Consider the following 20,595-nt stretch of genomic DNA (forward strand, 5'->3'; position numbering starts at 1 on the left):
CTGAGTGTATACCAAAATAATCCTATTTTACTCCAGACACACAACTAAATGCTGCTCTGGGTCAATCAGCTCTCTGAAATCATTTCTCTGCCTCCTCCGATGTGGTTCAAACTGCCCCACTTCTTCTTCTTCCTAGCGGTTTATATCCTGCGACGCAGGGTCCGCTATCTTGCATGCCTTCCTCCACTTCTTCCTATCAAGGGCGTCTTCTGGTTTAACATTCACAGCCTTCATATCATCCTTGATTCGGTCCATCCAGCGCTTTTTTGGTCTTCCTTGTGGCCTGTTTCCATCCAGATCTAATTGCTGGGCTGTCTTTGCGATGGAATTTTTATCGCTACGGACAACATGGCCGTACCATCAGAGCCTTGCCTCTCGCATCTTGTCTGTGATTGGTGTCACTCCCCATTGTTTCCAATGACATCCTGAAATATGTAGGAAAGCCAGCTCCTGGATCATGTATGAAGTTCTCCCTGTGTGCTGTCTGCTGCTGAGAATTGCATGAATCCAGAACGTCTCTTGGACCAGCTCGTCACTGCTTGATGTCAACTGTATATTTTTTCAGTGTGTTTTTTTAAGGATGAATTTTCCATAAAGCACAACACGTTTTGTGTGCGTACACGTCACACGACAAGTTCAGATCGGAAAAATTGTGAGTCTTGCATTGCTCTTTGGCAGCACGCTGTGTATAATGACCTTTAGTGAAATTTGTGGGGTCTTCATTTAACCAGCAAGTTAAAGTGAAAGTAAAAACAAAGTGCAAAACAAAATGCTCTGAACAGGATATGAAGCACAGATTTCTGGCCGACAGACCTGTGACTTATAGACCGTTATCTCTTCCTGCATGCTATTGCAATGGTTGGTCCATTAAGGCTCTCCCGCCTTAACTGAGGACTGTTAACGTCTTGTGCAAATTTACATGCAATCCATCCAGCTGTTTAAAAACTGCCGCCCTATTTGTGGCCACAGACAAGTCACATCCAGTAACCGTGTGTCCATTAGTTACTGCTAAGTGTAGAGGGACGAGCAGCCTGCTAATAGAGATGCAACTATAGAGCACGTCCACTGAGCAGCCGTTAATCAATCACTTCGCTCTGTTAATTAGGCCAGTTTCAAAGACATGCCTTTAGTTTGAGTCACCGTGCTGCAAGGCCAGATGGTTGAAACGTCTGAACAGAACCGGCGCAGCAGAACCCGACGCGCTCATAATCTCCCAAGTGTTGAAAACACGCCAGGAGGACAGGTTTGATGTCGAGTGCGTGCCAGGGAGAAAAGCTCTCCGCGAGGACAACAAGCATCCAACCGCCCAACCCCCAGGACGTGACTCAGCAGCAGCTGTTGCCATGGGTTACCAGGCAGGACACCCATAGGTTCCCAACGAGCTCACAGTGCTGACACATCTGACGCACCCCTCCCCTCAAATCTCCCCTTTCCCCTTCTTTCCTAGACAGCAGCGACTCCACCCCGATTCTCCGTCACTTTCTCTGGGGGTCCTGATGCAGGCCCGAGTGGAGGCGCACAGCGTGCTGTTGAACCGCAGGCGGCTGTAATCCCATCCGAGTGAAGACCGGGCCCGCTCTCCCCGCCGTAGCCACTACCCCTCCTCCTCAATGCAGATTAATACCTTATTAACAGCCTCTGACTTAACACTAATCCACTTACACTAGCACGTAAGACCTTCGGACTGTTATGTGGACCGAGATCAAGCCCGTCTTCGGCTGAGAAGAGGCAAACTCTGACGATGATGATGATGTCTCCTCTTTGCATTTGTCTTTAGTGATTGCGAGCCCCCACCCCGGGGAAATACACAGAGTCAGTCCTGCAGCAAAGACTCATCTGACTTACTTGCAGAATTCATTAGCTGATAGTTCAGGCATTCATCGCTACGCCCGTGCTAAGCAAGCCAATGAGGGCTCTGCTCCTCCAGAGCCTGAATAAAAGGTCTCTCGTGAATTATGTCCACCTTTACAAATGCAGCAGGTTCTCTGCATGCATGCTGCTGACGGGAAGCCTTACGGATGTCATGGTAATAACAGTAAGGCTGCGTAGGCGGTGGCTAAATTAGGATTAATGCAGTTTAGGGTGAAGGGCTGAGCAAATCTCCTGCTGGGTCACGGCCATCCTGTCCCAATAAGCCACCGCTCACCAACCCAGCTAATAGCTAACTTGTTATATTCTCCCCTTTCATTCAGTATAGCACGTTCATGCTGCATCAAATCAGACCTGTAGCTGTTAGAGTGCCCTACACAATCAGTTCAGCTGGTCCAGTCTACTTCCTGAACTTGAGATTATTTGCTCCACAGCTCAGGCTTTTCAAGTGTAATTCGAGCTGACACTGGTGTTCACAGTTTCCTCTAGAGGAAAGATTCATGGCAGGTGGTTTAACAACTTTCATTTCCCTTCCGCCACCTCGACACATACACAACATTTAAAAAATAAAAACCCTCATCTCCTGTGCTGGTAAATCCCTGCCGTGGAAGACGTTTAAGCCTTTCAATGGTGCCTCATCCGTTAAGTAAGCCTATAGGAAGGTAAGAGTGAGGTAGTGTGGAAAGTAGGGTAGACTAAGACTTGAACTGTAAGCTGGAGCCAATTTACATTCCTGCTAACTGTACCTTCAAGTGTGAGGATTGTGATAGAGCATGCAGGGTGGGGGACATTTAAATGTGCAGATAAAGACTCTCGCAGCACACCTCTTTAGTAACAAATTTTTTTATTACAACATTTCACTGCTTTTTCTTTCCATTTCTGGTAATGGTTTGTGGCAGAGTAACATGACTGCTGGGAATATACAAAACTCCAAAAGAATTTCGCTCTACGGTTCAAAGCAAACACATGGAATCGATTGGCAGAATCATTTCTTTCCTTTTCTCTCATTTGAAACGATTCAGAGACGACACAGAAGCCGTCCTGAATCACTCCACAAAACAAACGAAAAAGGGCCAAAGCACGTTACATTTTCACCGCATCTCCCAGAATCTAGATGGCATCCGTTACACTTTCTTAAATCCTTGTGTACATACAAAAGAAAAAAAAAAGAAAAACACTGAAACAACAGTATCAGTTTCTTTTTCCAGGTTGTGGGGAGGGGGGGTACATTTTGGCCAGCGTACAGACGAAGTTGTGCATTTCCGAAAATTAGAAAACAACAAAAACAAAACCAAAAAAAGCTTGACGCCTCAGCTTTGGCGCAAAAGCAGCCACACAGAAAGTTGGGTGGTGGTTGGTGGGTTTTGGTGAGACGGTGATGAGCTTCCTGGGACGCAGGCCACGCCCCATCCCTCAGGCCTCTCGCCCTCTTGACACTGCACGTCGATCTTGGTGGTCAAGGCGGTGTTAAAAGGACAGACGTGCACATTCACCGACCATCTTCTGCAGTCCCCTCCCTTCCCTCTCTGCCTCAGAAATCTTCCTCATCTCTTCCCTGGCGGAAGGACGAGCATGACGGTGGTTAAAGGTGACAGTAGTAAAGGGGTGGGGGTCGGGGTGGGCGCTCTGGCGAAGGCATCATCCATCCACAGGCTGTGCAGCTTGGTTATCGTTTCATAATTTCGGTTACAGAGTTATACAGCTAAAAAGAAGTGACTGAAAACAAGGCAATGCAGGAGGAGGGGTGAGGGGTGTACAGTGCATGACGGGAGGCGGGGGCTTCACGACGTCGCTTGCTTCTCCTGTTCGATGGCTGTGAAGGAGAGGAGAGAGGAAAGAAGGAGGGGTAAGGAATGATACGACAAGAATCGTGCAAAAAAAGAGGAATCCAGAAGAAACGAGGACACCAACTTTCTTTCGTAGGCAGGGGATTCTTCTCCTGCGTCTCTGTCTTCTTCAGCTTGGACTTGTCGAACTTCTCCACCTCTGCAAGGTCGGGCTTGTCGCTCATTGTTGCAGTTAGTCTGAGAAAAGATGGAACAACCAGGGAGATGATTATTAATATTCCTCCCGCCTCACCACGCAAAGCTGTGCAACAAAAAACAAAACACTAAATAAACACGGCGCATCAAATCTGACATGTCAATGACTTTTATTTGATTTCTGGAGAGGGCAGAAAGCACCGAGCATGTGGACCAAGCTGACATTTTTAATCAGTCGAAGGGCGTTGCCTAAAAATCTCAGCCACCAGAAATCGACGGCTCGAGATGAAGTTGACTGCGCAACCGCAGACTACTTTTTCCCTCGAATGTGCCGCCGATGAGTCCGCCTTCTTTTGTTCGCCTGCGGCTCAGCCCTGCCTGATTTGACTGCCTGCCATCCATCCCGTTACCCAACACACGCACACAAAGTGCACACACACACCGGGATGTTGCACACAGGGAGGGGGGAAGACAAAGCCCGTCCAAGGCGTTCAGCGCGCATTTACATAACAATAGGAGTTCCCATGCTGGGCACAGCGAGGAGAAATATGAGGGGGAGAAAAAAAAAAAAAAAGGGGGGGGGGGGGGGGGGGGAGTCAACTTGTGCGCATTATTTAAAATATGACGCTGAGTGAATAAAAACTGTAATATTCTAAATGTTGTTAAATATGGATTTCTGAGCGTCCACTAGCCTGGAAACTGCGCACAACATCCGCAAAATTCACTTGTTACGTACTTCTCCCTTTGGTGCGCAATCTTCAAGGAACCACCGCCCTGATTGGCGTTCAGCTGCTTCACCCAGCTCGTTAAAAATTTTTTTTTTTTTTTTTTTTTTTTTAAACCTCCACCCTAAACATTTGCTCGAACAAACCCACGAGGGAAAATATCTAAATGCGTGGTTTTATGAAGGGAACCAGGTGGGTGCAGGGCTCCCTCTCTGACTCCCTCACACTCACACACACACACACACACACACACACACAGAGCAACAAAGGAAATGGGCTGATATGCTTGAGACAAAGACGCTGCACACACGCCCACCCTGCTGTCACATTTACTCTGATGGGATCTTAGAAAAACCTGCAACCCTCTTAACTGAAGGACAGAAAGAAAAGAGGAAAAATCGAATCATCTTCTGTCTCCTTTTTCTTTCTTTGCTGTGGCATCACTTTTGGCACAACATCCACTCCACTGCGCATTTACCCGCATCGACAGTCTCAGCTCTCCCAGCTGCACGCGGTGAAGCACAAAGAGGCTGATCACAAAAGAAGAAAAGCAGCACGAGATGCCGAGCAGCTGTTTACTCACCGATGTGTCGGCTGATGTCTGGAAACGTTGTGCTCGGCGCGCTGTTGCAGCAGTAGTGGCGCGTCTTTGCGCAAGCGTTAGATATACTCAGAAATATGCTAATGACATCTGACATCACCGCTCCCCCAGACCGTCCTCCGGTGCCCCCTGCTGGAGGAAAGCTCTGAATGCTCCATCCACACACACACACACACACACCACCACCTCTTGAAGTAAGCTCTTAGTATTATTATTATTATCATTATTACGTGACAGACGAAAGGAATGAAAGATGTGGATTTCTGCTTTTTGTGTCCGTGTTTTACTGTGAAATCCCCACTGAGCTGAATGGTACACTCCACTCCTCTAGTTTCATAACATGATGCCACTGCACTGAGTGCAGCATCAGCAGCGTCTGACTGAGTGGCTCTTTTGCGTTCGCTCAGTTTGATCTGGAAATCGCTCCCTGAAAGCCTGACCTGTGGAAAATTGTTTAAAAAACGGTGTCCTTCCTGATATGACTTCCACGTGCCACTGACTGCACTTCCGTGCGTGCTGGGCTCCACCTGGTGGCAGCTTCATTTGAGCTGTGCGTCTCCCTCTTTTTGCATTTCCATTGTGATTAATTTGTAGATTAGATTGGATTCAAGATGAGTTTCTCCAAAGGATCTGCCTTTAAATCCAACCATACGTAGGGAGTTCTATACTAAATTGTGACCTTTGACCTCCCCAGAGACTCCCTGGATGTCTTTATTGAGACTCTGATTAAACTGCAGAAATACATTTCCTCCACAGAGGCTTTGATTAGGAAAATATAGACACAGTAATGCACCGATACATAAGTTCAGGCCTCTCTGAAGGGTCATCAGACATGCCGCCTCCCCATCCTGTCACACCATCTCTCATTACGACCTTCAATACATCCATGGATCTTCTCTGTGGTCTTCTTTTCTCTGTTTAGGGAGACTGCAGTAAAAACTATGTGTTAAGAACAATGTATGTAAGTGCATTTGCAAAAAATGCAGCCTTTAAACTTTCTTCACTCACCATCACAATCAGCAACAGCTCAGCTTTTCTGCGTGCATTCACAGAGTCGGGCTGCAAACGGGGTCTCGCACAGGACTCTGCGAGTACTGACTGCGGCCCGCAGAAGTCCAGATACGATAGGATCCTAATTTGGGAACAGTTAAAGGTGTGACCTCCTTTTAGACGTCAGAAACAAGTCAAAGGGCCTCCGAGATAAAGACAGAGATTATTTTTTATCTTTCTAAGAGGTTCTGTGCTTTACATGAACTGTGTATTTGTGCAAGTTTACAAGTACTGTTCAATTGTTCTTTAACTCAAATATGTAATCAGCCAATCACATGGCAGCAACTCACCTCATTTATGTAGACACATCAAACCTGCTGAAGGTCAAACTGAGAATCAGAATGGGGGAAGGAAGGTGATTTAAGTGTGGGCTGGTCTGAGATTTTCCCACAGAGCCACCAGACTGGTGTGAAAAAGAGAGAATCTCCAGTGAGCAGCAGTTCTCTGGGAGAAAAGGTCTCGTTGATGCCAGAGCTGAGAGGAGAAAGGCCAGACTGCTTTGAGATGGCAACAATAACTCAAATAATTCCACAGCTGAGGTATGCAGAAGAGTCTGAGTGTAAAATGCATTGAACCTTGATACAGATGTGCCACAGCAGCAGAAGACCACACTGTGAGTCACTCCTGTTAACAACAGCAATCTAAAGCTACAGTTCAGGTCCACCAAAGTTGGACATTAGAAGATTAGAAAACGTCGTCTGGTCTGATGAGTCTTGATCTGCTGTAACATTCAGAAGGTAGAATCAGACCAGCTCCCTCTCCTGGTGGTGTAACGGGGTGGGGGATACTTCCTTGGCACACTTTGAGCCCCTCGAGCATCGTTTAAACTGAACAACCTGCCTGAGTGTGTTTGCTGACCACGTCCATTCATCTTCTCACGGTTTCTTCCAGCAGGATGATGCTCAGTAACCCTCAAACTGGAGTTCACTGGACTCAAACGGCCTCCACAGTCACCAGGCTCAGTTCGGTAAACTGGAACAGGAGGCTGTGCAGCCAACGAATCTACAGCAACGTTGTGATGCTGTCATGTGAATATGAATCAAAATCTTTGTTTCCAGCACCTTACAGGACAGTTAAAGCAGCTCTGAAAGCAAAAAAGGGTCCAACCAACTACTAACAAGGTGTACCTAACAAAGTGTCAGGTGAGTGTATATTCCACCCAAAACTTGTCAGTTGAGAACATTTTAACTCCCATCTTACCACTTTTACAATGTTGCTGCTCATGTTTTTCTTTAGTGCCACTAAACAGGAGCGCAGAGATGATGAGGAGAGCGTCGGTAAGCCAATGTCAAAAGCTTTATTGTCAAAGTGTTACACAGATATATATATATGTATATATAAAAAGAAGAAATCACATTTTTATGCCAACTTTTCAATCCACCTGCAGGCAAATGTGACCGATTACAGCTGATTCACCTTTAAAAGAACAAACAAATTACAGCTGAAATCGACACTAGAACAAAGCTTTATGCTCCATTTCTCATCGTGACCTCGTGTTCTCGTATTCGTAGTTAAATCTCCTTTTAGTGCGATTCTCAGGAAGGAAGGCTGCCCTAACATCGTGCAGCTGAACCAGGCAAGAAACGAGGAACTAAAACAAAGTGTTCGCAGCTCTGACTCGACTCTGTGCCCGTGGTCACGTCGGTACAGTCACGCTCGCCATGCAGCTTTTAAACTACGCTCAGGAATACGGCGCTAAGCTTAAACTACCAGAATCAAAGTGTTAAAGAGTTCGGCTACAACTAGAATACTTTCAGCAGCTCTGAAAAAGCAAACACTTGAGTGACAGCAGGGGACGGGGATACATTTTCATGTTTTATTACTTTGTGAAGCATAATGGGCCAGAAATATCGCTGACCATGACACAGTGGAATGCTTAATTTAAAGTGAGGTACAAATAATACACGGTGTTACATAATGGACCCTTTGGTTAAAGTGGAGGCCAATGAGTGTTGGGCTCAAGGTTAGCAATACTGAGAGAGAGAGGGGGGGGGGGCACAAAAAACTAAAAAAGCTCATAAATACAAAGTTGGTCTTCGGAGGAGGAAGTGATATTTCTCTGTCTGCTGGGTGAGATGTAAAGGGCAATGTGTGGGCGTGACCTTTAAACAGTCACATGGGCTTTTGGCTGAAACCCATCAGGCCTCTTTTGTTTTCAGCCTTAACTGGAGGAGATGTGCCCGAAAGCGTTGGCCCCGTGGCCTGACGAGCTCCTGTTCTCTACAAGGGTACGTGGCTGAAGAGGTAGGACACTGACTCGCCGTTGTGGGTTCTCCTGATGGCCTCCGCCAGGATCATGGAGATGTCGATGACCTGCAGGAAATAACGAGTTTGTAACGTGAGATAGAAAGTAGCACAAATCACATCTGCTGCATACCTCCTCCAGCCTTCTTCTTCTTCTTCTTCTTTTTTGTTGTTGCACGGCCTGTTTAACTGCAGGACAGCCGTGGCTGTCCACCCTGTTTCTACAACTGTTTGTGTATAAAACACTATAAAATGCTCTGGCCAGTGTTCGTCTAGTGAGCACAGGCTGACAGATCACCGTTTACCCCAACATGCTGGGTGTGAAGCACTCACAACAATTTACTCTGCAGGAGGCTGTAAAGTTTCCTGAAAGGAGCCTGATACGAGTCGATGAGTCAGTGATGACAGCGATGCTGAGGGGAGTTGTTGAGCATTTCCAGACCTTTGCAGTCGGTAAGCGTTGCTGTTTTTGCTGCTGTTAGGGAAACTTTCTTTGAAGTGGCTCTAACGTTGTCAGACTCGGACACTTGGTGAACGATCTCTCACACGTGAGAGTAGTTCAACTGTTCAGAGGGAAAGTGTGACGTTCAGGAAATTCGAGGCCCAATGTTAGCCAGCATTATGCTGGCCCAATGTTAGCCAGCATTATGCTGGCCCAATGTTAGCCAGCATTATGCTGGCCCAATGTTAGCCAGCATTATGCTGGCCCAATGTTAGCCAACATTATGCTGGCCCAATGTTAGCCAGCATTATGCTGGCCCAATGTTAGCCAACATTATGCTGGCCCAATGTTAGCCAGCATTATGCTGGCCCAATGTTAGCCAGCATTATGCTAGCCTAATGTTAGCCAGCATTATGCTGGCCCAATGTTAGCCAGCATTATGCTGGCCCAATGTTAGCCAACATTATGCTGGCCCAATGTTAGCCAGCATTATGCTGGCCCAATGTTAGCCAGCATTATGCTGGCCCAATGTTAGCCAGCATTATGCTGGCCCAATGTTAGCCAGCATTATGCTGGCCCAATGTTAGCCAGCATTATGCTGGCCCAATGTTAGCCAGCATTATGCTGGCCCAATGTTAGCCAGCATTATGCTGGCCCAATGTTAGCCAGCATTATGCTGGCCCAATGTTAGCCAGCATTATGCTGGCCCAATGTTAGCCAACATTATGCTGGCCCAATGTTAGCCAGCATTATGCTGGCCCAATGTTAGCCAGCATTATGCTAGCCTAATGTTAGCCAGCATTATGCTAGCCTAATGTTAGCCAGCATTATGCTAGCCTAATGTTAGCCAGCATTATGCTAGCCTAATGTTAGCCAGCATTATGCTAGCCTAATGTTAGCCAGCATTATGCTAGCTTATAACCAGCTGTTTGTTGTTGTTGGTTAGCCAGCTCGTCAGCCATCTAGAGACAGAAGAGTTGCATGTCTGATACGCAGACAACCAGTAATTTTCAGCAACATTGGTAATAAATAAGCACGTTTTCATGTGTCAGAGCCCTGAGTTCAGCTCAGAGAGGAGGCTTGGAGCGAGCAGTGGAGGAGGAGAAAGACATAGTAAGAAAGAGATGATGGAAATATGTAGAATGGTCTTAAGTAAGAAAAAATTAAAACTAACTTAACATCCATTTTTGTAAAGCTACATTTTGGTGTTTGAATTCTCAGGAATCTGGAATTTTCTAACAGAATTAAAGAAAAACGACTTACAACAGCAACATTTCCCTGAAGGAGAGAAACTGCAGACAAACAAAAGCTCAACCTGATGCCAAGTGTTTGCCTCGAGCTGTCAGCTAAGAACCAGGCCTGTGAAGCTGAACAGGTCATACCACTGGATGTCACTGTTGCATTATGATCTTACAGTGTGGTTCTACTCAAAAGCTGAGCATTTATAACCACAGAACTACATGAGGGAGTTTGAGGAACTTCACCTGCAGTTTTACACCTAATTAGCCAAATTTAGTTCCTGGAAATCCAAACAGGATCCACACTATCCACCGCTGAAGGTCTGGACACCTTTAGCACTGCCAAAGTGGTAAACTGGTAGAATAAGCTGCTGCACTGCTGTAGCCAGTGGCGATCCCAACCAACCGAACATCAGTCGGTTGAGTTCTGTGCATCATCTCATCTAAAGACAGCAGGTGTTGTGTATACCTGTATTTTCGGGCAGGCCTTCATCTTCTCCTCCTGCGGGATGGTGTTGGTCACCACCACAGCCTCGAACGGGGCGCTGTTGATGCGAGATATGGCCGGACCTGAGAATATGCCGTGCGTGAGGATGGCGTAGACCTTCACAGCTCCAGCATCGATTAGCCTAAAAGTGGAACGATTACCAAAAACAGTCACTACATTTTTATACATAAAACGAGCCAAAGACAAAACCATCTCAGTGACACTGACTTGTCGGCAGCGTGGCAGATGGTGCCGCAGGTGTCGGCCATGTCGTCCACCAGGATGGCCACGCGGTCCTTGACGTCACCGACCAGCACCATGCGGTCCACCTCGTTGGCCTTCTTCCTCTCTTTGTGGATGAGAGCGAAGTCCACATTCAGACGGTCCGCGATGGACGTCACGCTGAGCGAGGACAGGAAAGAGGAGGGATATGCACAGACTCAACCCTTAATTGCTTCTCAAACAAGTCGACTACAAAGCTGTGACTGAAATCCCCGCAGTTTCTCTAGAGGATGACATCAAATAACTTCCAAAATGGCAAGCAGTTGGCAAACTAAGCAGATGATAATCACCGAGGTTCTGCTGATCTCTCCTAATGTCACTGTGAAAAGACTCAGAGTTAAAGCTTTAATCAGCACATCAGCCATCTGCAGCACCAGCAGACCCTGAAGCACCTTCACTTTCCCCTACATTAAACATCGAAATATATTTTCCCACATCATAGATCTACACTCAATACAAACGAATGGCCAAACAGATGGGGGGTGGGGGTCTGTGTGTTCTTGATATGACCAGGTGCACGGACACTTTCAGGACCTTCATGTGGTCGGAGTCACATTCCTCAGAGTTTTGTCTTAGCCACCACAGCACGATGCTACCTCCATCATGCACCAATCAGATGTTACTGGGCAGGTGATAAAATATAATGTGACACATAAGAGCCTTCTGTCAGTTTTTTATTGCCTCTTTTCCACCAGCATAGACCCAACAGACTCTATTTCAGCTGTTTTCCATTAGTACCACTTCAATGTGGGCGGAGTTGTTATAGCAACGTGGCCCGGATGTCCTGTGATGTCATTTTATGTGACACAAACACAACAATGGGGCACATCGAGGTGACGGTACACCTGCTGCTAAACAGATGGTAAACATCTGCACATTGTCATTGGACGCGGCGTTGGTTAGTGTGGAATAATTTTCCTCGTCCAATCGGTGGCCTGCAGTCTGCTGACGTCACATTTTAAATGCTACCACCTAATAATGGGAAACCCTAAAAACAGAGATGAGCCAAGCCAAGCAGCTGCTGGTGGAAAAGAAGCTTTTTCACTAAGGAGAAGCTCCTGTCCAGGTTTTATGGCCTTTACTCCCCCAGCGGTGCTGTTTGGCCAGCTGCCCATCCTCCCCTTCAGGAACCTTCCATGAGGCATCATTTTTTTTGTAGTGATCCCATAACCAGTGTTGGGAAGGTTACTTTTAAAATGTATTCCATTACAAATTACAGATTACATGCCCCAAAATGTATTCTGTAACATGATTTATTACTGTTACTGAACCGTAGTAAAGGGACCTCTGGCTAATACGGTGGGTTCTGTGTCGGCTCGTAGCTGAAAACTAGCTTTACTTTGTTGTCTGGGTCACCTTTGCTAGCAGAGACAGAGAGAGGCGTTGAAAGGCTGCTCCAACAGAACTTATTGTTTTTGGAGGAAAACACGAACACGGTGTACAGTCGAGTCTTAATAGCTTACTTACAGCTGGGCTCGTCAGGCTCTCTTCTTGGCTGCAGTGGTTATTATTATATTTACATGCTTCCAGCTCCCGTTTTTGCTCGATGACAGCTCGTACTTTTCCTTTTTCTCCCTCCCTCGCTCACAGACACATAACGGGTATGGCAGTCCATTCTCCCTGCAGCACGGACTACACTGCCCATGATGCTACATTCTTTAGAGCTATACCTGTAGCATTCTGCCTGTTAGCTTAGCACAACAACAACAAAAAGGCCTCTCTCACCCAGGAAACACGCAGAGAGGGAGCGTCACCCTGTAACTATGGCAACCGTAACGCTGCCGCCTGGAACAACAGAACGTAGCTGTCAAACAAAACCCAAACAGTCCTGACCCGCCACAATATGAAACAGGGAAGTACCGCCGTGTAATCCATTTATTTCAACAAAGTAACTGTATTCTAAATGCCACCTTTTTAAACGGTAACTGTAACGGAATACAGTTACTCATATTTTGTATTTTAAATACGTAACGGCGTTACATGTATTCCGTTACTCCCCAACACTGCCCATAACGTGTGCTTAACACTCTGTGGGTCATTCCTTCAACCTCACTATGTGGTTTTTGCTCACAGTCACTATCAGCACTGAGGATTTACAGACACGTCGTTGCTAAGGGTGAGCAACACAGCGCCAAAATGACATCACAACACTCACATAGAAAAAAGAAATACTGAACTGTGTTGTATCGGTGACTGCAGCATTTATTAGAGCAAACACTACTTTTCCAATGAGCCGCTGCCACTGACGACACACTGCCTAATTCAAAGAGTAAATCTCCTGCCACGAGGTGCCAGCAGCTGCAGCACAGTAACACAACTGCAGTGACACAGCATAAAATGAGCCTGCAGACAGTCTCACACTAGAAACTGAAAACATTTTTTCTACCTGGGATCTTCGTGTCGGGTCGAGCGCTTTAAGGAGTTGCTTAAAGCCCTCCTTTACCGTCACATCAGTAATTTTCACCCACAGCACGAGGGAAAGGACACGCAACGCATTGCTATATCGCTGATAACGCAATATAATGATACAATTGCGTACAGTCAGATATGGCACAGCCTTGCACGTCACGCTCTTGCGCACCCAAAGCTGGACTCCAGTCATGATCCAGAAACCTCTCAAAGACGCTTAGGAGACACAGGCATGATGGGACATGAAGTTTGAATTTGAGGACGGCACAAATAAATAAACAGTGGTCATAGTTCACTGCACACAGTCCGTCTGCAGCTTATTAGCATTCCACATCATGCAGAGATACGTGGTGCTCCTTAACCCCTCTATCTCGCTGCAGCTTACCGTTTGGCTCCTCCTGCATCTGGAGACACGATGATACAGTTCTTCCACTCAGGAATGTGTTCTTTGATCCACTGCAGGACGGCGGGCTCGGCGTACAGGTTGTCCACAGCAATGTCAAAGAAGCCCTTAAAAACAAAACCGGACCAGAGTAAAACGACAATTAGCTCTTTATGCATGCAAACACAACACGTGCAGCACAAACAGAACTGGATCAAAACATACATTCACCTTCAAATCACTCTGTTAAACTGTTGCTGTGAAACTGGAAGCTTAATATGAAGCTACCAGCAGTATTAGACCCATCTACAAGCACCTGTACAGCCGTGTGTGAGAGTGAGAGGTGCTAACAGGCAGATTTGATGGTCTTTATGTCAAGTTTGGCAGTAAGAGGTGGAAACTCTGGTGCACCAACCTGGATCTGTGACGCGTGCAGGTCCATGGTGATGATGTGGTCCGCACCAGCCACCGACAACATGTTAGCCACCAGTTTGGCTGATATGGGTGCTCGGCTCTGAGGAAGCATTGAGACAGTCGTTGGAGGTGAGTATACACGGGTAGATACGCTGAAAGGACTTTTTCCCTCCTTTATGGCGACCATACTGTTTGTATAATCACTTTATGTTGACTCGCAGCACCTTTGAACATTTGTGCGGATGTTGAGCATCTTTTCCTTTTCACACATTTTATTTACAAAAATGAAACTAAAGCTATAAAAGCTCCAGCAACCTAAATAAAACCTCTTTGTTTTGCTACAAAGTTCAAAGTTTGTGTGTTGTAATTGTCGGCTGCTGAAGGCACATGCAGACGGCTCTGTCTTTGTCCTTGCTTTGGGGGGGGGTGTCACTCCAGCAATGTAGGTCTGGCTGCCGCTCGGGGCCTGTGCCGTTTAGCTGACGCGACTACTCGAGAGACGCCAGGAGACGTGCGCGTCAGGGCTTGTTGACAGAACACTCGAATACGTGTTCGTGACGGTGGAGCGGCCCTTATGCCGGTGATTAGACTAAATGTGGCGCTTGGATATTCATGATGGCGAGATGCTCACTGCACCAGGATAAAGTGAGCACCTGTGAGTGGAGTCTGAAGTGTGTGAGATGAAAAGATTTTAGCTGTCAGGAGGACGTTCATCATTCACCTGAAACACGTTACAGCTCTGTAGAAAGTTAGAACTGTTTTCTCCATCCGTATATTTTCTTCCACTTATTTATGGTGGAGGTGGGCGGCTTTTTCAGCCTTGATCAAATTGTAAATATGGTTATTATATCCTGTAGTGCAAAAGTCACACCTCATGTCTTTATAGTTTGCTGGGGAAATGGTGCAGATTTGTTGACGCTCGTGCAAACAGAACAGAAAAACCACATATAGGACAAAAACAGTTTGTACAATTCTAATGAGCTTGAAAGTCAATATTTACCTTCATATTTCAGCACAGCCTGAACTCAAGGCTGTCTTGTCATATCTGTAAGTAGTATGTGGACTGATCCCCCCCCCCATCACTGCTGCCACTGATTTTCAGTCCAGTTCTTGTGTAATCTGACACACATCAGCCTTTTCTCCTGTTTTCCTTCTTTAAGAAGGGCAACCTGACAGCCACCGACACATGCACTATGTTGGACAATATATGTACTATAAATCCCAGCGACAGCTTTGCTGTTTGTGTTGTGAAACATGAACCGGGTTAAGTTTGATTTCCAAACGAACAGAATCTGGCAGGAAGCCTGAAATCGGCACGTTTTTAAAGTCGAATCTTTATCTGGTGTAAACAAGGATGAGGTAAGAAAGTGTCCACAGAGCTTTGACCCTCACATGCTACGATGACACTTTATTAAGTGGAGCTCGGCGCACACGCAGTGAAGGTGGGAAACAGGAAGGAGTCAGAGGACAGGACACTAATGCGCTGGATCAGAACCTCTGCAGGTGCTAATCAGTTGAACGCAGCGTCCGTCTCGCTGCTTCGCACAGACGTGATTTTCCACACTGATCACACAAACAACTGTGGCAACACGAGATAATGATTTACAAGATCAGCAGCTCGAGCCGGTTTCTGACACGTCAGTCTGCCTGCAGACCAACGCCGCTGCTGACCTTGAGGGATTTCTCATTAAAACGTCACTGCGATTAAGTTAATGCGTCAACCTGCCAGAGGGAAACAAACGTTCTCCGGGGACCTGTTGGGTCTCGTTCTTGAGGTTTTGAAATCTGCATTTTAACGTCTCCTACAAAGACAGATTTTGACTCATTGTGTGTTTACTCAGCAGCCTCCACTCGAGCCGGCGCCCACAGGACCATTTCTGTTTGTGTGAGCTCACAGCTGCACTGCAGCCTGTGGATAAATTTACAGGATTAAAGTCATATAAATATATATGTAGCTCGCAGGAACAACCAGAGGTGACGTTTGTACTCTTTTGGTTCTGAACACTTTCTGGTGTTAGGGTGGTGAGGCGGTTACCTTGTCCTTCTTGTCCTGTCGGGCGTAAGGGAAGCAGGGGATGACGGCAGTGACGCGGGATGACGAGGCGATCTTGCAGGCGTTTATCATGATTAGCAGTTCCATTAGGTTGTCGTTAATTTCCCCACAGCCGCTCTGAATGATGTACACATCTTCACCACGCACACTTTCCCCAATTTCCACACTGTATAACAAAAATGTAGGCAAAAGAATTTACTTTACACCTCAGATTAGAGCTGGGACTGAAACCAAGCAGCCACACAGACACACGACCCTGTGACCTTTGAGTAAAACGACCAAAGAAACAAGACTGAAGAGACAATGAGACATTTGACAGAACGACCAAAACCACTTGTAAACAGACAATTCAACCAATGTGGAACAAGACCACAGAGACACAACAAAAGCCACAAAGACTTTAAATGACCACAAAAGAGAGAGAGATGAGAAACAATCGTTAGAGTTTCTAAAGACGCAGAATGTTTCCTCAAAATTACCAAAGAGACTCAAAGCAAACAAAAAAGTCAAATACAGACAAAAAGATTCAAAGTCACCAAAAACAGACTCAAAATGACACAAAAAGGAAAAAAACGCATAAAGAAAACCCACAGGGTCAAAACACTTCCAAAGAGATACAAGTCAGAGGTAGAGCAGGGCGATATGACCAAAAATATTTATCACAATATACATTTGAAAATTTGTGATAATGATATCTGATAATTGATGTGAGACAAAATACTTTACAACTCCACAACTTTATTAGTGCAAAAAACCCATCAATGTATTTTCACTTAAACAAGCAGCTGTTTTTATCTGCATTAAAGTTATATAAAAATGTAACAGTGCAAATTCTTTGCTGACAGTTTAACCAAAAGTCATTTCCAGTGGAAACTGGTCGACATATCCTCAGCATAACCATGTATAATATCCACAAAACTTAAAAAGAGGTTAAACACACACAATACGGTAATATTATGTTGAAGCACAGTACGTATCACTCCACGAGGCTCCGCCTACGATAGCTGTAATGCTCCGACAATCCATCAAGCGGTGCGGCTTCGTAGCTTAGCAAAGTCGTACTAAAACATTTGACAGATTTTCGAGCGCCGTGGACATAAAATCATTTCGAGGTCAGTAAACACAACCAGAATTCATACATAAGGCACACGGGATTAAAGGGGCACTGTCGACTTTCAGAAAATTACACCAGTATTACTGTGAACAGTATGATATAGCCCAGCCCTAGTCAGAGGCACAAGACCACAAAGAGAAACTAAACACAACTCTAAAAAGCCACAAAGAGACTTTAAAAGACTCAAGAGACAGAATATAGCCTCAAAACAACCCCTCAAAAATCTCCAAAAGGCCAAAGAAGACCCAAAATTACCAGAGACATAAACTGAGCACAAAGACAGAAAAATAACTTTGGTGTCTTGTTGCTTAAATCCAGGTAAAAGAAAACCTCAAGGATGGATCAGTCAAAACAACAACAACAAAGCCCTCGACCACATTATATTATAAATCTATTTGATATTAAACTACAGTGTTCGGTGATGCTCATAAAATCCCCAACAATACATTTACCTTTATACTGCGTGTTTGCCCACTCAGCTGACACTCTGAGCTGCACTATGAGACCTGCAGGTTTTAGTGTTAAAGGCCAAGTTTGGGCTGAGTCCCTCTGCTCAGGTTGAACATGTGACGCTGACACTGTGTGTGTGTGTGAGACATTCCTCTGTGGGAGACGACCAAGTCCCGTCAACCTCAGTCATGTGATCCCAGCACGCACAGCCATGCAGAGGGAGACTCACACTGCCACAAAAGCTGCATTTATTTAAACGGGTGGCATGTTTACACGTCCTTTTGTGCGGTCAGCTGTCCGAAAGTCAAACATATTAAGTGTGATGAAGTGACAGCAGCCACTACTCTGTTTATATAAAAAGATAATGTAATCCAATTACTACTGTAATCCCATCCACTTCATCTGTAACCGCACCAACAGGTCAGCGTATTGAAATCCTTTCATTAAACCTGATCTGACCTGGATTCACTGCCAGCTTTCTTTTAAGGGACAGGTGATGTTAAGAGGTAATCTCAGACTTACCCAAATATTGATCAGACAAACAGTTAATAGAACTTAATTACATCAGCAGAGGCCGTGCAAACACTGATACTGTGTATCGCTCCCACGTCTGCAAAGTTACTCCACTAATAGCCTCAAATTCTCCCTTTATTCTCCATGTCTGGGTCTTTCAACTCCCTCAGCTTGAGCTGAGGAACAGTAGAGTATTTCCCCAGCCTGCAGCCTGATCATCAAGGAAAAAAGAGCACAAATAAAAAGTCTCCATGCCGTTTTATTCCCAGGGATTTACGCTCTTGTTTTTGTCACAAAGTGAAGTCTTAGTCGGAAGATTTGAGAAGAGCTGCCATCGCCTCCCTTTATTGTGAGAGGATGAGAAAATAATCTTTGTTTTGTGTCGCACAAACAGCTGCGTTCCCAGGAGAGCAAACAAGCCGCAGATAATCAAGAGTTTTCCCTGGATTTTTTTGTTTTTTAAAGCTGTGAATGGAAAAGGATCCAGACACCTTTAGGAGAGACTGCAGATGACCAAACAGATGCAGCCGAGTGCACGAGTGCATCACACAAGGAAATCATCTCTGAGTAACCCCCTCAGCAATGAAATGGTCACTGCAACCCCCCCAAAAAAAATCAAGACACTACATTTCTGGTGTTACTCCATCCAAAAGAAGCCCACGCAGCTCCATATGTGCTGAATCTGAAGCTGCTGGGGACTGAGAGCTCGGGGTCAACACAAGCATGCAAACAGGCACACATGAAACCAAAAGGTCATCATCCCGCAGGAGAGTTCAGACAGGCTGCACACGTTCAAGTCCACAAGCAGTAAAAGTAATAAAAGCCCTGAGGAAAGCTGAAAGTTATTAAACAAGGGTAGACGCATGCGCGTGGGCACTGGATAAACTAATGGTGAGCTCGGCTATTGTGGATATAAGCTCAAATTAAGCGCATGTGACACAACCAGTGGACAGTTAACTAACTTCCCCCATACACAGAGGCACTGCTGACACAAACACGAGCTGTGCTCTTATTTAACATGTAATGTATCTCTGTGGCTGCTGTGGACTTTATCCTAATGCCTTCAGATGCCTTTACAAGCGTTTAGCCATATTTCGGTCTATGAAGTTAGCAAGCTAACTCAAGAGTGTGTTAAAATGACAGCAGTGTAAACCAGCATCCATTATCGGACGTAGTTGACCCCGCACACCAGCGCACTTTAACCACGACAACGACGAGCGAGGCTTGAATCAGTTATACCGTAATAACCACAGTTTAACTTAAATTATTTAACAGCAGTAACAGTCTATTCCCTTCTCAAAAGTAGCGCCTTCCTAGCTAACAGAAAATCCCTTTAAATGGCTACAAAGTCGAGTTTTATCAGACACGAGCTCGTTGTGGAGTTTGCGACGCAGATACAAAATACGGCATTAAGAAAGTGTTACGTGACGCTGGTTTACACCTGTTGTTTTGAACGCACGCAAGACAGGTAAACAAAGCATTTTAAGTAATAAAACAAGTCCTCAATGATAAGGATAGCGCAGGTGTCCGATAAAGGACGCCCCAACTTTAGCAAGCTAACCTGCTATGTTTACATGTGGTTAGCTAGTCACGTGTAGACGTGAATAGTAAACTATTGTTAGCAGAAGCTAACCCTCCCACATGGGGGACACCGAGCCGAAGCACTGAGGGCAAAAAGAGAAGACAACACACCCGTTACGCGTTAATGTCAAGATAACTAGCATAGTCTTCAAATCCCAAATATACTCACCATGTCTCCTGGTTGCTGAATTTCTTCGTTATCACTTTCCCCAGCTCCAGTCCCAGCCGATCCGCCACTTTCTGGGACAGGTCGTGGTGGGAGCTCCCGCTAAAAAGCACGATGTTAGGCATGTCCAAAAACCTGGAGCTGCTTGTTCGAGAAAAAGAAAAATGAAGAAAGGTATAAAAGACACGAGGTGTCCCCGCTTTAAGGGTGCTTGGGGGGAAGAGAAGGGGGAAGAAATGAAGCTTAAGGTTGGAGAGTGAGCATCGCACCGCTGCTGCACTGCTGGGACCGTCGGCGGAGAGGAAATACGAGCTCAGCGTTTGCACGGTGAGGGGAAGTGCCTGCCCCTCATTGGACGGCAGAGCTGTCCACTTATAAATGAAGAGCGCTATCTCAAGACTGTTTGACATCATCTTTCAAATCGATCTTTTTATTGACTTACACTGTTCCAGGTTACCCCATGTCTTCTCAGATTTCACCGTGTAGCATGTGACTTTGTTACCTTATAAACTAACTCTTTAATATATTGATACTATAATCACAATCAACATTTTATTGCACAACAAATATATATGCTTTCCCACTTAGTGCAT

General features: G+C 45.7%; 2 protein-coding genes across 2 annotated transcripts; both read right to left on the bottom strand.

Moving 5' to 3' along the window:
• Positions 1-2,696: 2,696 nt before the first annotated feature.
• On the bottom strand, positions 2,697-5,318 carry LOC102784894 (thymosin beta-12). The gene is made up of 3 exons (XM_006808901.3): positions 5,160-5,318; positions 3,781-3,893; positions 2,697-3,682 (listed from the first exon to the last, which is right to left on the bottom strand). Exons 2-3 carry the CDS (start codon positions 3,878-3,880, stop codon positions 3,651-3,653), a joined length of 132 nt encoding a protein of 43 aa, XP_006808964.1. The 5' UTR covers positions 3,881-3,893; positions 5,160-5,318; the 3' UTR covers positions 2,697-3,650.
• Positions 5,319-7,501: 2,183 nt separating this feature from the next.
• Positions 7,502-20,360, bottom strand: LOC102788133 (ribose-phosphate pyrophosphokinase 2-like). The gene is made up of 7 exons (XM_087835809.1): positions 20,006-20,360; positions 16,161-16,344; positions 14,127-14,225; positions 13,715-13,839; positions 10,867-11,040; positions 10,621-10,780; positions 7,502-8,540 (listed from the first exon to the last, which is right to left on the bottom strand). Exons 1-7 carry the CDS (start codon positions 20,125-20,127, stop codon positions 8,448-8,450), a joined length of 957 nt encoding a protein of 318 aa, XP_087691935.1. The 5' UTR covers positions 20,128-20,360; the 3' UTR covers positions 7,502-8,447.
• Positions 20,361-20,595: the final 235 nt, after the last annotated feature.

Source organism: Neolamprologus brichardi, chromosome 23, assembly GCF_056152115.1.
Source record: "Neolamprologus brichardi isolate AB-2024 chromosome 23, ASM5615211v1, whole genome shotgun sequence".
NCBI classification, from domain to species: domain Eukaryota; kingdom Metazoa; phylum Chordata; class Actinopteri; order Cichliformes; family Cichlidae; genus Neolamprologus; species Neolamprologus brichardi.